General features: G+C 29.2%; 1 protein-coding gene across 1 annotated transcript; it reads left to right on the plus strand.

The window, feature by feature from the left end:
• Window positions 1-2732: 2732 nt before the first annotated feature.
• On the plus strand, window positions 2733-6657 carry LOC112734464 (beta-xylosidase/alpha-L-arabinofuranosidase 2). Its single transcript, XM_025783791.3, has 5 exons — window positions 2733-3673; window positions 4032-4486; window positions 4576-4673; window positions 4755-5516; window positions 5781-6657. The coding sequence occupies exons 1-5, from the start codon at window positions 3203-3205 to the stop codon at window positions 6350-6352; spliced, it is 2358 nt and encodes a 785-aa protein (XP_025639576.1). The 5' UTR covers window positions 2733-3202; the 3' UTR covers window positions 6353-6657.
• The last annotated feature ends 11866 nt before the right edge of the window (window positions 6658-18523 follow it).

Raw genomic sequence — 18523 nt, forward strand, 5'->3', positions numbered from 1 at the left:
AGGCGATCCTCTTACGCATGACAGACACAAATAACCTCAGGCTGGAGTAGAGGCGAGAGCTAGAGCGGCTTTAACAGATAAAGCGGAACATGGTGCCGTACGAGGATCAGATACGTACTGGTGGTAGCGGCGTTGCTAAAGGGGCACAGACATCATCGCCTAGGCTGTCGCCTCAGCAGCAGGACCAGCGGAACGACAACGATGACGACGACTTTTAGTGAGTAAGATTTTTTTATACACTATTTAATTGTATCATATCCTCTGTTATTTGACTTTTCATTTTATTCGTGCACTTGATAATTTAACATATTTGACTTCTATTATTTAGAATTTAACTACTAATTGTACAAAAATAAATTTAAATAAAAAAAAAAGAATTTCACCACTAATGTCATAAAAAATCTTTAAAAAAAATTGAACTTACCGTCGGATTCTCCCGCAAAAATATCCGACGGTAAAAATGCGAGAACAAAATAGTTTGGCACTAAATTTACTGTCGAAAAAAATTCGTCGATAACTGGTACTAGATATTCGTAGTTTAAAAACTAAATTTGTCGCTAAATTTGCCGCAAGTTACTGGCAGACAACAAAATGCGACAATAAACATTTACCGACGAGGTTTATATCGTCGGATTAGAATCGACACAAAATTCGATGGTACTCAACATTTTTCTTACCGTGGTACTTACCTAAATATCAGAACAAGACTGCAAAGAGTAGTGATATAAAAAAAAGGTGGTGAAGGCGATAAAGATGACGGTGAAGAGCGTTGTTGGAAAAGGATGGAAGTGTTGGATGAAGAAAAAGAAGAGAAACTATGTATTTTAGTGAAGAGGGTTGTTAGAGAAGAATTGTTAGAGAATGGTATTTTTGTTCAAAAGATGATTTTAAAACCAAATTAAACATTAGGGATGAATTTGAACGTAAAAACCGATTTTGATTTTCAGGTTAAACCATAAAAGTAAAAAACATACTTAACCCTTAGTAAATACTAGATAAAATAATTTTAGACTATTTGAATATTTTTTTTTTGTTGTAACCATGCTACATGACAAGTTTTAGTAATTAAGTTTAATCGTATTGATCCAATAGTTTATTAATATAATAAAAATCAGTTAAAAATTAAAAAAAAAATAAATTTAATTATAAAATAATTTGTTAATTTAATATTTTTTATTATTTTTTAAAATTATTAATTTATATTTAGTATATATTTTATATTTTAATGTGTATTTTATATTGATAATTGATTTAAATGGCTGATTTTAATGTAAATTTATGGTGATTGATTAAAAAATAATGACAATGATATGACCAATGTCCAATAATGTACGTATATACAGCCAATTCATCGATCATGGCTATTACGTGCAAATAAATAAAGTCTGCAAAAATGATAGCACATAAAACTGACCAGTAGTGTTGTTTAAGCAACATGATTTTTTGTCCACAACGTGAATGTCTATTACTTTATCCTATTTTAATTTTGGGAAGAATAAATAGGTTAAAGGGTCCATTTCATAAGTATTTTGGCGGCAAAAATAGGGTATGAACGGTGTTAATAATTTCAGCCCTACCGTTGGTCTGATACATCGACAGGTTTCCTATGAACTCGCATTCTAATAATAATACTAAATTAATAATAATCACTACATTAGATTGAAAAATATAACAACATCAAAGTAGAAAAGGTTAATATGAATATACTTGGTTTGTACTCTTCTTAACCGTACCATATAAATCACTATCTTTTTCTCTCTAGTACAATTGACTATCTAAATTTGATCTTATACAAATTTCTTTAAGTATCTTGCTACAAACTCATTGCAAGTTGAGGCCACCACCAAATAAAGTCAGAAAAGGAAATTGCTCCTAAGATCCATTGAAATTCTCATGACCCCTCATCATTCATGAACAAAACATTGCATCCTTGTGACAGCATGCATAGAGGATTGGGCTCCGTCATGCCATTCATGATTGTTCATTTTATTTGTTAATCTTGTATCTTTTAGGGTTTTTTTTTTAATTCTAAATAGTGTAAAAAAAAATGAAAAGCATAAACCAATTTAAAAAATTAAAATAAATATTTCATTATCAAATCTGAGTGGCCGATACCACACTACTAAGTTAGGCTTATATTTGTCTACTTACCAAACCAATTTGGATTGGTCGAGTGGTCAGCTCACTCGCCCGTTTAAGCAAGTATCGGAAACTCCGATCCGCGACAGATTAATCATTGACCTATTCGGCTAGATTAAACTTGCCTTGCTATGAAATGTTGTACTTGTTTGGTGTTAACTATAGAAAATGACAAGCCAAAAAATCATTTATTTTGATCCAGCCTAAGATCCTCACAGGATCAAGTTGGGATTTGGAATCTCCCAAACTAATAAACACAAAGATCACAACAATGTTTTCAGTTTTTCACAGCTCAGTGCCACTCAGACAGAAGAAAAAGAGAACCCTTTTCCTACCCAAAATTTCTACCAACAACTTGACCTGTTTTTTATTTATTTATTTATTTTTTCACTAAATACCAATAGGCCTTTTACTTTTTCTAATCCCTTGTCCCTTCCACAAACACACATAGAGGCTTGCGGCCATACCTGCCTCACGTGATTTACTTTCTGAAGCAATTACTGCCTTTGCACAATTGTGCCCTCCATTCCAATTTACGAGAATATCAGAAGAAAACATTTATATAAATAACCTTCTACATGTTGTTTTTATTCACAAACAGTTAAGGGGAAAGGTCTTTTTAACCAATGATAAATTAATAATGCATAATAGTTCTGTTAATGTAACCGTTATCATGGATTATATCTGTGGTGCAAGTTGAGCATCCAAACAAAATGAGTGTCTCAAGTAAAAAAGAAAAAGAGGTTGCTGACTTGCTGAGTTTCACGGACTAGTTTAAGCTTAGAGGAGGTCCTGATTCAAAAAGAAAACTAGTATATAGATTCCTTGATTTGTTCTGTGTTACTCTCTGACAATAGCTCCTACACCTTAATAATAGGGTATCTCTTCTTTCCACTTACCAAACACCCATCACATTCACGGGCTACAATAAAACAACGTTTTATTAGTTATTACTTATTACCACTCCACTCAAATGCTTCCTCAATTTTTTAATTAATTAATATTCTTCTGCTCTGTGATCCACTCCAGCATGTTATATCAATATTATATATATACATAGCTCATGATATTCATAACTAGTGTACCCTTGTTTGGCTATTCCATAATGGGAATGGCTCTTTCGGAAAACAGAGCACACAAGGTCTCTGTTTTGCTCTGTTTCGTGGCTCTGTTCTTCAGCTCCAATGGAGTTGGGGCACAGAATTCTCCGGTGTTCGCCTGCGATGTGGCCAAGAACCCTGCATTGGCGGGGTACGGGTTCTGCAACAAGTCCCTGAGCGTGAGTGCCAGGGTGGCTGACCTTGTTGGAAGGTTGACATTGCAGGAGAAGATCGGCAACTTGGTCAACACGGCTTCCGACGTGAGCCGCCTCGGCATTCCCAAGTATGAGTGGTGGTCTGAGGCTCTTCATGGAGTCTCTAACGTCGGTCCGGGGACTCGCTTTTCTAGTGTGGTCCCTGCTGCAACTAGTTTTCCTATGCCTATCACCATTGCTGCTTCTTTCAACTCCACTCTCTTTGAAACCATTGGCAGGGTGAGACACTTTTATAATTGTCATCAAATCACTCGTTCCAACAGTTTAAGCTGACAGAAAAAAGTAACGTGAATAATTATATCTCTAATACTCTTTTCAAATAAGAACCTCTTATGAATTTGCTTGATTTTTGCATAAATTTTTTTTATTGTTTTATGCTATTTTTTTACTGTATTAATCAAAGATCGAATTCTAGATCTTTAAGACATAGAACTACTCTGATATCATGTCATGAAATCACTCGTCCTAAAAATGTAAGGTAATAGGAGGAGACAATATGAATGATTGTCTCTCTAATAATAATCATGTCAAAAATACAATGCACATTGATTAAATGGTGTTTTATGTATGATCATAGGTGGTTTCAACAGAAGCCAGAGCAATGCACAATGTAGGGTTGGCTGGTTTGACATATTGGTCACCTAACATTAACATATTTAGGGATCCAAGATGGGGAAGAGGCCAAGAAACACCGGGGGAAGACCCTTTGCTCACCAGCAAATATGCTGCCGGTTATGTTAAAGGCTTGCAACAAACCGACGACGGCGGAGATAGGCTCAAGGTTGCTGCTTGTTGCAAACACTACACAGCTTATGATGTTGATAACTGGAAAGGAATCCAGCGTTACACTTTCAATGCTTTGGTGTCACAGCAAGATTTGGATGATACATACAACCCACCGTTCAAGAGCTGTGTGATTGATGGCAATGTTGCAAGTGTCATGTGTTCTTATAATCAAGTTAATGGCAAGCCAACTTGTGCAGACCCTGACCTTCTTAAAGGGGTTATTCGTGACAAGTGGAAATTAAATGGGTAGGTAAAATTAGGCAACATTTTCAGTTCTTTGTATTTTAATGCTGTCTTTATAGTAAATATGAACATGCTACATAATGTGACTGCAGATATATAGTTTCTGATTGTGACTCAGTAGATGTGCTTTTCAAAAATCAGCACTACACTAAAACTCCTGAAGAAGCTGCAGCCAAATCCATTCTAGCAGGTTAACACTTGTGACAATAGCTATTAAATTACATATTCATAGGCATCTCTTAGATTTAAATTGAATATGTTGTTTTTGCAGGACTAGATTTGAACTGTGGTAATTTTCTTGGGAGATACACGGAAGGTGCTGTGAAACAAGGTCTTGTGGATGAAGCATCAGTTACCAATGCTGTCTCCAACAATTTTGCCACATTGATGCGGCTTGGGTTCTTTGATGGTGATCCAAGCAAGCAACCATATGGAAACCTTGGTCCAAAAGATGTCTGCACCGCGGCGAACCAAGAGCTTGCTCGCGAGGCTGCAAGACAAGGGATTGTGTTGCTTAAAAACAACAAAGGGTCACTCCCTCTTAATGCCAAAGCCATTAAATCATTGGCAGTTATTGGTCCCAATGCTAATGTGACAAGAACCATGATTGGAAACTATGAAGGCATTCCATGCAAATACACATCACCTTTGCAAGGGCTAACGGCCTTAGTCCCGACAAGTTATGCTCCGGGATGTCCAGACGTGCAATGCGCCAATGCGGTGCTAGACGACGCGAAAACAGTTGCAGCCTCTGCAGATGCAACGGTTATTATAGTTGGAGCAAACCTGGCAATAGAGGCTGAGAGTCTTGACAGGATCAACATCCTTCTTCCGGGACAGCAACAACTTTTGGTGAGTGAAGTTGCCACTGTCTCCAAGGGACCTGTGATTCTTGTCATAATGTCTGGAGGAGGCATGGATGTTTCTTTTGCCAAAACCAATGACAAAATCTCCAGCATCTTGTGGGTTGGATATCCCGGCCAAGCCGGTGGCGCTGCTATAGCTGATGTCATCTTTGGATTCCATAATCCAAGTAAGTTTTCAGTATTTTTCTGTTGAGAAATGCTAACAGACCGTCAGAATTTATTATTTTTTTGTCTTATTTAATGATCAATTCAATTTTTTTAATCTAATTTCTTTAGTCTAGTAATTCAACGACATATTCTATCCCATACTTTTAAACATTGATGGTTAACTAATAGCCAAAAATAATAAATTCTGATAGTCCTCTAGCATTCTTCGTTTCTATTTTCAGGAATTTGAGATTGAAATGTTGGTGTTAATATTGTTGATGCAGGTGGAAGGCTACCTATGACATGGTATCCACAATCATATGTGGATAAAGTTCCAATGACCAATATGAACATGAGGCCTGATCCTGCAACAGGCTACCCAGGTAGAACATACAGATTTTACAAAGGAGAAACAGTTTTCGCCTTCGGAGACGGATTAAGCTACTCGAATATTCAACACAGGTTAGTTAAGGCACCACAACTAGCATCTATTCCCTTAGCAGACAACCATGTATGTCGTTCTTCGGATTGTAAATCGGTTGAAGTTGGTGATGAGCATTGTAAAGAGTTGGTTTTGGATATTCACCTTGGTGTGAAGAACATGGGAAAAATGAGCAGCGGCCATACAGTGTTCTTGTTCTCTACACCTCCTGCAGTGCACAATGCACCTCAGAAACATTTGTTGGGATTTCAGAAAGTTCAGTTGGCAGGAAGATCAGAAGCATTGGTTACATTTAAGGTAGATGTTTGCAAAGATTTGAGTGTTGTTGATGAAGTTGGCAACAGGAGAGTCCCCTTGGGACAACATCTTCTCCATGTAGGAAACTTGAAGCATCCTTTGCGTGTCAGGATTTGAAACAATTCTTCAAACCATCTACATTTTTTTTTTTTCTCATTGGCTTCCTTACAAAAAATTTGTAAGGGGGCAAAAAATAAGCTTAAGGTAATTGTAACAAATTTATCTGGATTTTCTCTTATCCAAATAAGTGAAATCAGGATCAATTGTATAAGCAGTGACCACATTATTATGTGTGTGCTTACTTTATAGTATCTCTTAAAAAATTATAACTGTGGTTGCATGTACATGAAAAAGAACAACATTTTAAGTTGAACATGAAGAATTTCCAAATTTATAAGAATCAAGTGAAGTTTGTTAAAGAATGTATTAATTATTCAATTTTAATTTAGGAACCAAAGCGTTCTATATATGCATAAAAGTTCTTATGTAAGTACAAAAAATTATTTCATTATATATGTATATTTATATATATGCTAAATGGCTTCTAATATTTAACTTTATATATATTGATTTACATAATTTTTTAATTAAATAATAAACTATTAGAATAATCAAACATGCTATAATAAAATAATAAAATTTATAATAAATATGTATTTCAATACATAATAGTTAATTGATGATAACTAATTCTTTTGTGTACTCTAAATATGATCCTATATGCATATACAATGAGTTAATCATAAAGGTTAGATTTAATTATTCTGCTAGTTTTTATAATTTTATTAAATTTTTAATTAGATTTTTATATTTTTTAATTAAATTTTTATATTGTATTTAATTTTATAATTAAATCATTCTTAATATAAAAAATGTTAGAATTAACTAAATATTTTTTTATAAACTAAGGATATTTATAGTAAAAAATTTAATTAGATCTTTGACGGATATATTTTAAAAAAGATATTATGTTAATTTTAATATTTTTTTTATATAAAAATGATCCAATTATAAAATTATAAATAATATAAAAATTTAATTAAAAAATAATAAAAATTTAATTAAAAATTTGATAAAATTATAGAGAATAATTAAATCTAAATGTTACTTATCAACCACAACATAATAACACTACTAACCAGGCAAATGATTCGATACTCCTCTCAGAGAAAAAGGTTACCGATAACATTTTAAAAAATAATTAGGATCCCGCTAAGGAGACAATAGATTATTTGTACAATGTGTACAATGGACTATTAAGTTACAAAATGAACATCCCCATACTATCTAGAATAACCATTCGAGTACTAGCGATAATAAACATCTTTCCAAAAAAAAGGTAACATTAATGATTATATCTCTAATACTCTCTAAATCTCCATTGTACACATTGTATAAATATTCCATTGGCTCCTCATACTTTCCCAAATAATTACAATATAATTCCCACTTTCTCTTATTTGAAATTACTAAAGTATCTTAAATTTTGATATTTTCATTTTGTTAGCCCAATTTTTTTCACACTCCACCAAATTGTTGATAATTATATTAGGTATATATTAAAATTAATCATTAAAATTAATTATTAATATAAAATATATAAAAAGTATATTAAAAATAAGTTAAAATTATAAATATATTTATATATAAATATATAATAATTAATTTTAATGTGTAAATAATATTTTTAATTGTTGAGACACCAACTTGGTAAGTTCTTCCTTAAGTATTGGCTCATTAGCCTTTCAAGTTAGATTTCATAAGCCCTCGTCCTTCTAACAAATTTTAGCATGTCTTTTGATAAATATCAACCAATAAGAAAATTAAAGTTGATCTAACTCTAGATATATATTTACCAGGATGTATGACATCTCAATCAAGATGAACAAGAACAAATTGAGTACACTATGTGCCTCTTAATGACAATGCATTAGCACATTAAATGGCTGATTGTTTTTGGAATATTAAAAAAAGTAACATTAAATTTTTTATAAAATAAAACCAGCATAGATAAAATATTTGACAGAAATTAAAAAAAAAATTAAAAAGACAAAATATTAAATGTTTATGCAAATTTTTCAAGTTACATCTTTAAGTTTGACATAATTTTTCAAAATTAAAACTAAAATAAGAGAACTCAATTCTATTATATGTTCCATTTCGAATATATCCACCTGACAGAAAATTTGGATGTATTAGAATATGAATTTTGTCTATAAAACTTAGAAATAAATTTAAGAAATAAATTAAAATAAAATACTTTATTACTTATTTAAATTGAATACAACAAATATAAATTAATTTAGTTAAAAATTTACTATTTTCTAATCTTCTATACATAAAAATGACAAAACAAAATTATAAAAATAATATTTTTATCACTTTTGCTATTTAATTTTTTTTTTGCTTTTTTATGTATAATTTTATTTTATATTAACTTTGTTTATTTAATAATAAAATATACTCATATTAATTCTATCATATAATAATATATTTTTCTCCTATATTAATCGAAGAATTTTAATAGTTATCAACTACATCTAATAGAATAACTAAGAAGTGAGAACTACGAGAAGTTAAACCTAGATTCAAAATGTTGAAACAAAGAAAAGAAAATGGTAGATATATGATTAGAGAAAAATGTATAATAATGACAAAATATACTAAAACTGAATTTTTTCTCCAACTAATAAAAGTGAGGTGTTAATTTCTCATGAATTCATTTTTTCTCTAAAATGAAATCATTATTTTCTTTTCTAAATTTATTTTAAAAAAATATATTTATTATAATTATATTACAATTAACATTTAACGAATAATGCATGATTATACTAATTTAGAGAAATATTTTTATTATAATTATATAAAATTAATATTTAATACATTATCAACTAATAAAAGTGAGGTACAATTCCTCATGAATTCATTTTTTCTCCAAAATGAAAGCACTATTCTCTCTTCTAAACTATTTTAGAAAAATATCTTTATTATAATTTTATTACAATATTACAATTAGCATTTAATGAATAATACATAATTATAATAATTTAGAAAAATAAAGTCCAGTAATTTATCTTCTGACTGCACACGTGTGTAGAATAACTTTTAAGAAGGAGTCATGTATAGTAAATACGGTCGATGATTGTAAAACTGTATGCTAACATTGATATAATATTATTTTAAGTATATATTTTGCAGGCATCAAAGAAAAGTGTTGAGTTGTTTTTTAGTAGATTTAAATTATTTATTGTTTATTAGAGAATTTTGTGCATTATAATTCTCTAATAATTTATTATTTATTTTGAGTTAATTTTGATATGTTCTTACCTGACAGTAAAACAACATATAAAAATTTGTTAGTGGGTCTAAGTATTATTAAGTTATTTATGGTCACATTAAGTATGTATGTTTGATTTATTGATAAAAGTAGATTACTAAAACTAATTAATAATTATTTTAGAATTAATATATTTAACACTAGATTAAAAAAAATAAATAAATCATAACATATTATATTTTTATTAATCAAATTATTATAATTTAAATTAATCTTAACAAAATAATTTAAAATTATAATTTTAATCTTATCACGTGCATGGCACGGGTTAATACAAGTTTAAATAACAATTTTAATCTTATCACGTGCATGGCATGGCACGGGTTAATTGTTCTTCATTTTGAGCTGATTTTGATATTTTCTTACTTCACAGTAAACCAACATATAAAACTTTGTTGGTAGATTTAAGTATTACTAGATTATTTATGGTCATATTGAGTATATATGACTGATTTATTGAAAAAATAGATTAAATAACTATTTTATAGTTAAAACAATTAACACTATATTAAAAAAAGAAAAATAACGCATACAAGTTATTCTTTTATTAATTAAATTATTATAATTAAAATGAAATTTAACATAACAACTTAAAATTATAATTTCAATCTTATCACGTGCATGACACGGATGATTAAACTTGTTTTGTCTATAAAACTTAGAAGTTGTAATTGCTCAATCATAAATTGAGTTCTTTAATAAAACTAATTTTATCATTTTTTTTTGTTGGGTCGTAGTATCTAATTAGTTGTTCTAACTATCTTTTGATAAAATATAGCTCATTTTGTCTTTATCTTAAATTTTTTATATCCATGAAATTAACATGTAGATCGATAAATACCACCTGAGATATGGAATTTTGTAAATGCAAAGCACTGTTAATAACTATGGCAAAAGAAAATCGTGTTGCAAAGTCAAATGAAAAAAAAATCAAATATGATTAGGAACAATCAATATATAATTAAAGGAATAAATATATGAGTAAATTAATAAAAAAAATTGGAGAAAATTTTACCTTTTTTACTTTAAAATTATCAATTTTAATATAAACAATACATGATTGTTGTACGAAATAGTTAAAACAAAAAAAAAATTTGAAAAATTAAATAAAAGACTTTAACTCTAAAATATACACTTATGAACTATAAATAAAATTCTCTTTGTATATAATGTCAATGGAGGTATAAAAAAGAATAACATAATCATTAAAATGATACCATATAAAATTTTGTTCGGCCAATTATTCAACTGTTGATGATTTTGAGATATGATGGGACCAAAATAGGTATGCAATTCGTCAAATTTATGCACTTTCTTAACGAATTAAAATAAAATTAGTATACATACTCTCCAAAATAATTATGATAAATAAGAATATACTTTACAACATAAAATAAGGCTTACCAATATCCGAAATTTTATCAGAGAGCAACATGCAGACTCCAAAAATATCTTGCAGCGAATTGTTTGAACATCTTGCAGCAGATTATCTGTAATGCATATGGTACTTTGATCAGTCCGACTCCACAACTCTATACATTGTACTCAGCAATTCTCCGAATCATGTAATTCTTCACACTAGCATGCCAGCCTCCCTGTTTTTGAATATGTGACTAATGTAAAACTCCACACCACTATCCGTATTGTAATTGTCTCCGCCCATATTAAAAAATTTAGTTTTTTCAATGTATGATAGTGGTTAGGTATAGCTGGCAACTCCGAAATTGGTATTGGGACAAGAAGAAGATACTATATTGATTCACCGACATGAGTTTCTGGTACAAACTTCTCCTCCTCCTCATCATCAGAAGTCATAAGAACCACTTTCGTTGATTTCGGCAACATATTCTTTTTCAGACTTCTCACTGTCCACGTCCATGCGTACCACTAGTACACTGCACAGTGCAGAGATGGTGGTGCAAGAGGTGGGTCATCTTAGCCAAAATTCGAATGCCCAAAATCACCACCACCAACATCACCAACCTCTGTTAAAAGCTCCATCACTTGTTCGGTCATGATTCTCTTGTGGACATCAAACACGAGGCGCATATGCTCATCACCATCAAACCAAAAATACAAAATCGAAATACATAATTTTTCATTGGTGCTAGCAACCTATACCCAACCTTTTTAACTTCTTTTGTCTCAATAGCACCGAAACTCGTCAATATTAGACTTTTTAACTCAGACAAAGAATTTAGTTTTCAAATGTGCAACAGAATAGGACTATCACATTCAAACACAACCCCATTGTCACTATTTCTCATGTGAGAGTTGGAATATACACTTGTAATAACATATCTACTACTACTATACATTTTTAGTAAACTTATTGAAAAAAGGAATAAGAAAAAGTAAAATATTTGTGAAGAAGAATAATAGTTACATATCCTTTTATAGTCAATCAAAATTTATCGTACTGTAATTCGTTTACAATGCAAACGAATTAAGTTTATGTATATCTTATTTACAATGTAATTGAGATACATGCAGATAATTCTCTCAGTGACGGATCCAGAAAATTTTGATAGTGGGGGCAAAATATATATAATATGATAATAATTTTTATAATAAAAATATTACGTTTACATAAGAAATTAGCTACCAAATTATCTACTATAAATTTGTGTATGAATACATATATCATTTAACTTATTTTTAGTGTGTATTTTGTATTTTAAAATTTGTATTTTAAGATTTATTCTGTACAAATGATTATTTTATGTATACGTAGCATAATTGTTGTTATAATTATATTTTATTATTGTAAAATATGATTATGTTTCAAAATATCTAATTACAAATGAAAATACTAAAATAGTAATTTAAATAATAACATATAATTTAAAATTTAATTTTTTATATTTCATATTTTAAAACCTTGACAATATAATTAAAATGTCTTTTTTTTTTTGTATATGTCGTTAAACAATAATTTAAAATTTAACTTTCATACAATTAGCTCTTGATGATATTTATAGTTGAAAAAGTTTATTTAGTTAGTGTAGTTATTATGAAAAAAACTAAAGCTAATTTTAAAAGAAGAAATACAAATTAAATGGATAGATAATATTCTTTCGAGTCGATTTCTAAGAAAGAACATCAATCTTATTTAAATTTGAAACTTGATCATTATAATAGACATCTAATATGAAGTTCTCAAATTGGCTATCAAGTGTCGAAAATTGAATAAAAAATTATTATGGAGTCAAATTTAATAATTTAATGGGACAAATAAATATTATTATTATATACTACTCAATAAAATTCCAAATTGTAGTGGGGACGCTTGTCCCCACACTTTAAAGAGTAAATCCGTCCCTGTTCTCTCTCATATATCACGAAATGCTAACGTATCATATCTTGTTTATAATATAAATAAGATACATTATGTAAATGAGATAAGTAAAAAATAAAAATTAGTAAAAAAAAAAAAACTACAAATAATATATATTCGTAATAAAATAATTAAATTATTTATTTAAAAAAATCCTTCATTTGTGCGTTCTTTTTTTTAATCTTTTATGAGAAAACTATATAAATAAAAATGCGACTTGACAAACGCTTTGTAGTCGACAAGACCTATTATAATATAGTGAGAAATTTTTAAATGTTCTGAGAGTAAATTAGTTTTTTTATTGAATTATTTATATTTCATATTAACATAAATAATATAGAATAAGAACATTCATTTACTTTAAGATCACACAAATTTTTTTTTTAATACAATGCTCTTTTGTCCTCTAACCTGTTCACAGTTTCAGATTATTTATGCCCAATTTTTTTCTTTTCGAATAAAGTATTATTTTAATTTTTAATATTTAGGTCAAATCTTAATAATCAAACGTTTTATTACTCTTAAATATGCTAATGATTTGTGTCAAATTTAATTGTGAAATAATATTAAATTTATTTAAAATTTTTTAAAATTAAAATAGGACATTTAAAATGTAAGAGACTAAATTAAAATTTGATCCAAACATTAAAAATAAAAAAAAATACTTTACCTTTTCTTTTATTTGTGGTCTTGACCAATCTGTCGCTACTTTTTTTTTTTTTTTTTGGTCTTGATCTGTTGCTACTGTTTAAACTTGATTACTACTTGGAATTGTACTTGGTACACTTTTTTGTGGGGTGGGGTGTATTTTGGTCATAAATTTAAATGTTGTTCTGATTACATATGAATATATGATAATAATGTAATGGGTCGCATTATCTGTGTTTTCTTGAAAAAGAGCTGGGCTTGAAACTTAATGGAAAAACGTAATTATTGTCACAAACTTCACAATGTTTTTCGGCCCTTGAAGAAACAACTAGAAAAGCTCATGCTACTACCAAAAACAAAAAAACTTAGGATGCCGTGCCTATATACAAGACTACAAGTAATACAACCTCTTAACCTAAAAGAAAAAAAAAAAAAACACTATACACAATCGTGCATTAGTGATTAGGGGTGGCAATACCACCCGAACCCGCAGATACCCACCTCGCCCCTATCTGCTCGGGGCGGAGTCGAGTTTAAGTAATACCCGCCCCGCTATATATATAATATATATCATTTTAATATATAATATGTATAATATATACAAAATAATTAGTAAATAATTAATAATATTGTATCATATTTAAATTTTTACTTTAATTTATGTTATATATCGGATGATGATTATATAAATTTTGAAATTTAATTTTATTTATTGAATTTTAATAATTATAAGGGCGGGTAGGGGCGGGACAGATATCCCCAAGAACGGATTAGGGTTCAGTATTTTACTACCCGTAAATAAAAGCGGGACAGATTCTATGCGGATTGTTGTACGACAAGGCGGGATCGGGTAGAGCAAAAACCCGCCCTATGCCACTGCTATTAGTGATTATCAACAAAGGTTAATTTCCTGTCCAAAAAAAGGGGTTAATTTAAGTGATACATCCTTAGCTTGTTTTTCTTTACGCAATTTGTTGAGTTTCGGTTCTGTTTTCTATGAATGGTGTCTGTGCTTTTAAAAAATAAAAAGTAAAAAATCGAAGTATCAAAAGTTATGCTACTAGAGTATTTGTTGCTAGTGGATTAATTTGTAGCAATGTACTAACTGTTAATCTATCATTTTATTAACGGAATAGTAGTAACAAATGCATCTGAAAATAGTATTATTAAAATAAGAAAACTACAATTTTTTTCTTAATTTTCTTTATATATAATAGAGGATAGAAATTGGTATTAAATCAACTAATATTATTTCGCTTCTTTGGTGTCTTTTTAATTTGATATATATATATATATATATATATATATATATATATTTAGTATATAATATGAACAATAAAAATAAAATTAAAATTAAAATTATTTAATAATTAATTTAATTAATTTTTAATAATTTTAAATTTTAAAAACATAAGAATTTAGTTATAGAGAAATTACGTATTCCTTCCTTTTATGGATGCGAAGTGACAATTGACAAATGACAACACGTGTAGTAGTTACGAATTCTTTTTCTTGAAAAAAAAAAAAGCCAAAAAACAAAATCTTTCCTTAACCACTAGTTAATTGCTGAATATCTTCCTTGCTTGCGTAATAGATCAAAGGTATTAGTTGGAAGAAACTGACAAGCACAAGCCTCGACTAGGTGGGCCTTAGGCTGAACTTAACTATGCTTGTTTTTTGTTTTTTTTTTTTTTTTTAAATCAATCTTTTTTTTTTTAATCAATCTTTTTTTTTTTTTTGCACAAGAAAGTGTATTATACAATTTTATTAATATCATCAGCTTGTTCTTGTCTCGATATCATTTTTCAAAAGTAAAAATAAGATTTTTGTTAACAAGTACTTTAATAATATAAAAAAATATTTCTAGGTTTTTTATAAATTTAATTTTATTTCAAAATTAAAATATACTTGTAGAATACTGGGATATATAGTGTATACTCATTTTAAAACTCATAAAAATACTCATTAAGATTTGATGTTATCAATAATCATGACTATTTATTTTTATAAGATATTTTATTCATTCATAAATATAAATATTTTTTTATCCGAAAAATTTTGTAACATAATTTATTAGAATTAGATTATTGGATTAAACATGTTTTGATATATTCTTTTCACTTATCTCCTTTTATTAACTCTAGAAATTTGTGCATATATAATGTGGACGTATGTGCACTAAACATTTAACTTAAAGCTCATTTTTTAAAAAAATATTTAACTAATTTATGTCCTAAAGATATATTTTAAAAATATAATAATAAGAGATTTTTAATATTTTAATATATTTAATGTATTAAAAGTATAAAAAAATAATTTTTATAATAATTTTTAGAACACAAGTTAGCAAAATTCTTAAAAAGAAGGGTTAAAAACAAATTCATGGTTACATTAACGATGACGAAATATCTGAATTTGATAATATTAGAAAAAAAAAATAGTTAAACTTTATTTTATTTAATATTTATTAATTATTATAATAATTAATAATAAATACTAAATAAAATTAGTTCTTTAATTAATATTTTTTTGTTGCTAAATATTTGGAATCTCAATTATATACATTAACACTTCACTAAAAGGCTTGTCTACCTGGGAAATTTCGCTTTCCAAGTTGTAATAATTTATCCCATCCATTAATTGTTCATGTATTCGATTTGAGAATGGTGAACAGATATGGCTTGTATGAACGCCAAGGGACACTTCATTTATTTAGTTCTTCTGAAAGGAAAAAAAATGAAAAAAAGCATATCCAAAAAGGTTCAAACAATAATTCAATATATCTAGAAACTATGTCTTGCTTTTCACTGACTCCAAGAGGCAAGCTAACAATACATAACCAAAAAATAGTCATGTCAAGTTATATAATACTATAGACATTCGCATGGTAACCTTATATACACGTATTTATACATCCGTATGCATTTCTACGTACGTACATACCATTCGTTATATATTTTTCTTGGATATACATATAAATATTAAAAAAAATTAAAATATTATCAGAATTATTATTTTTAATAATTATTTTTAATTATTAATTATAAATTTATTTAATATAATAATTTAACATATTTTAATTTATATTTTTTAATATTAATAATTAATTCATAATAAAAAACAATAAATTCTCATGCCATTAATATACCCCAAATAACATTGAGTTGATGATCATATTATATCACCAGAGCGTGCCTTCGAAGTACAAAGGAAAATCCACGAACTAGTGCCTTCCATCATGATATACGGCGAAACAAGGAAGAACAAAAAAATTAATAATAATAAAAAATAAAAATGTAAAGATTCTTATTGCGTAGTGGGGTCCTTTCAGGGAAGGTGATGGCGTCACAAACGGATCTCCAAGAGACTACCCCATGTGTGTGTCACACTCCAATTATTGGTACCCAAATCCACCAACCGCTTATTGCCACGTGTCGAACTCATTTGTTTGGCGGGGTCACTGTTTTTCTTGACGCTTTTTGCGTGGGGTCCACGGGCCTTTGTGTGAGTTACGCACGCGCGGTGCACACGCTCGAGGCGCAGCGTGAGAGAGGGCGTTGAAGCTTTTGAAAGGGTTCCGTTAAGCAACGGTTGCGATCGTGCGGTTAGTTAGGTCCGTTTGATTAAGATTTGCAGCTGTTTGGCGAATGGGGACACGCCACGTGGCTCTGCCGTTTATTACAATACGGGGAAAATTTTAGTGCAGCAGCGTTTTGTTTGGTATGGCTGTTGGATGCAGCGAACTGGCGGCGAAGAGTGGTTGTCGTTGTTTTAGTGGCGTGGCTGGTCCTTATTATTAATATTTGGCTTGGCTTCTATAAATTGTTAGGTGACGTTTGGAATATATAAGAAGAAAAACTCGTCCAAAACCTAAAATCTATAATAAATTAATAATACAGAAATTGCTTCTCACCAATGGGAATTTAAGCCGTTGGGACGGTGATGGTGACGGGTGATCGTCATGCTTGGGCAGAGTTTTGTTATCTAGTAATATACTAAATACTAAATAATTCATATATAAATTAAATTTAGATGAAATTGCTTGTTTTGGACGACAGCAATGAACTTGTGGTGCATAAATTTTTATACTTTTTTAATGGGAGGTAAACTAATTTTATGTGCATGTAGAATGAAATAAAGAGAATTGTGGTGTCACTAGTTTTAACTTTTAACCGAAAAGAAGGCAGATCATTGCTGTCATGTTAGTTATTTTCTTAATTTTTATAATACATATATACACAATAATGTAAAATTAATTTCATTATTAATTATTAGTGCAAGGAAATTAATGTTTTATACTTTTATATTATTTTAATTGCATTTATCATTAAGTACTTGTTAGAATATCAAACAAAATTAAATAATGAATTGTTTATAAAAAATATTATGTAATTTAGTTATGGTAGAAATGCAGGTGCAGTCGACTTCACGTGAAGTTGATAACTGAAAGCCGTTAGATGATTTGGCTGATTCGACTAAATTTTCATCTAACGACTTTCAACTATCAACTTCATGTGAAATCGATTTCACATGAATTTTCACCTTTAGTTATATATATTAAATTAGGCATGCTACACATACAAGTCTTTTTGGCTTACAAGCCTTACAAGTTGGCACAAGCCCAATAAAACACACGCATTATACTCCCACATTCAAGAGTAAATAAACGCACGTTATTCAACCATTTCCTGTTTCCAAAGCACACTACTCACCATGCATTATGAACGACTCTTCTTCTTCTTCCTTAATGAAAACGAGTTTTTTGTCAAATTTGAAGATAATGGAACTTCAGAAATACACCCAAAGGATTACAGAAATACACCCAAACGATTACAGAAATACACCCAAAAGGATTACAAAAATACACCAAAAGGATTTAAGAAATACACCCAAAATTCGTTGAAGTACACCTTATGCATAATTCAAAACTCTTTCTCTTTCTCCTTCTCATCTTCTGCTACTTCTT

This window comes from Arachis hypogaea, chromosome 3, assembly GCF_003086295.3.
Source record: "Arachis hypogaea cultivar Tifrunner chromosome 3, arahy.Tifrunner.gnm2.J5K5, whole genome shotgun sequence".
Lineage (NCBI taxonomy): Eukaryota > Viridiplantae > Streptophyta > Magnoliopsida > Fabales > Fabaceae > Arachis > Arachis hypogaea.

Coding starts and splice junctions, on each gene's coding strand:
- LOC112734464 (XM_025783791.3), top strand. CDS start 3,203: ATGATATTCATAACTAGTGTACCCTTGTTTGGCTATTCCATAATGGGA. Junction 3,674..4,031: donor TCTTTGAAACCATTGGCAGG/GTGAGACACTTT, acceptor GTATGATCATAG/GTGGTTTCAACAGAAGCCAG. Junction 4,674..4,754: donor AGCCAAATCCATTCTAGCAG/GTTAACACTTGT, acceptor TTGTTTTTGCAG/GACTAGATTTGAACTGTGGT.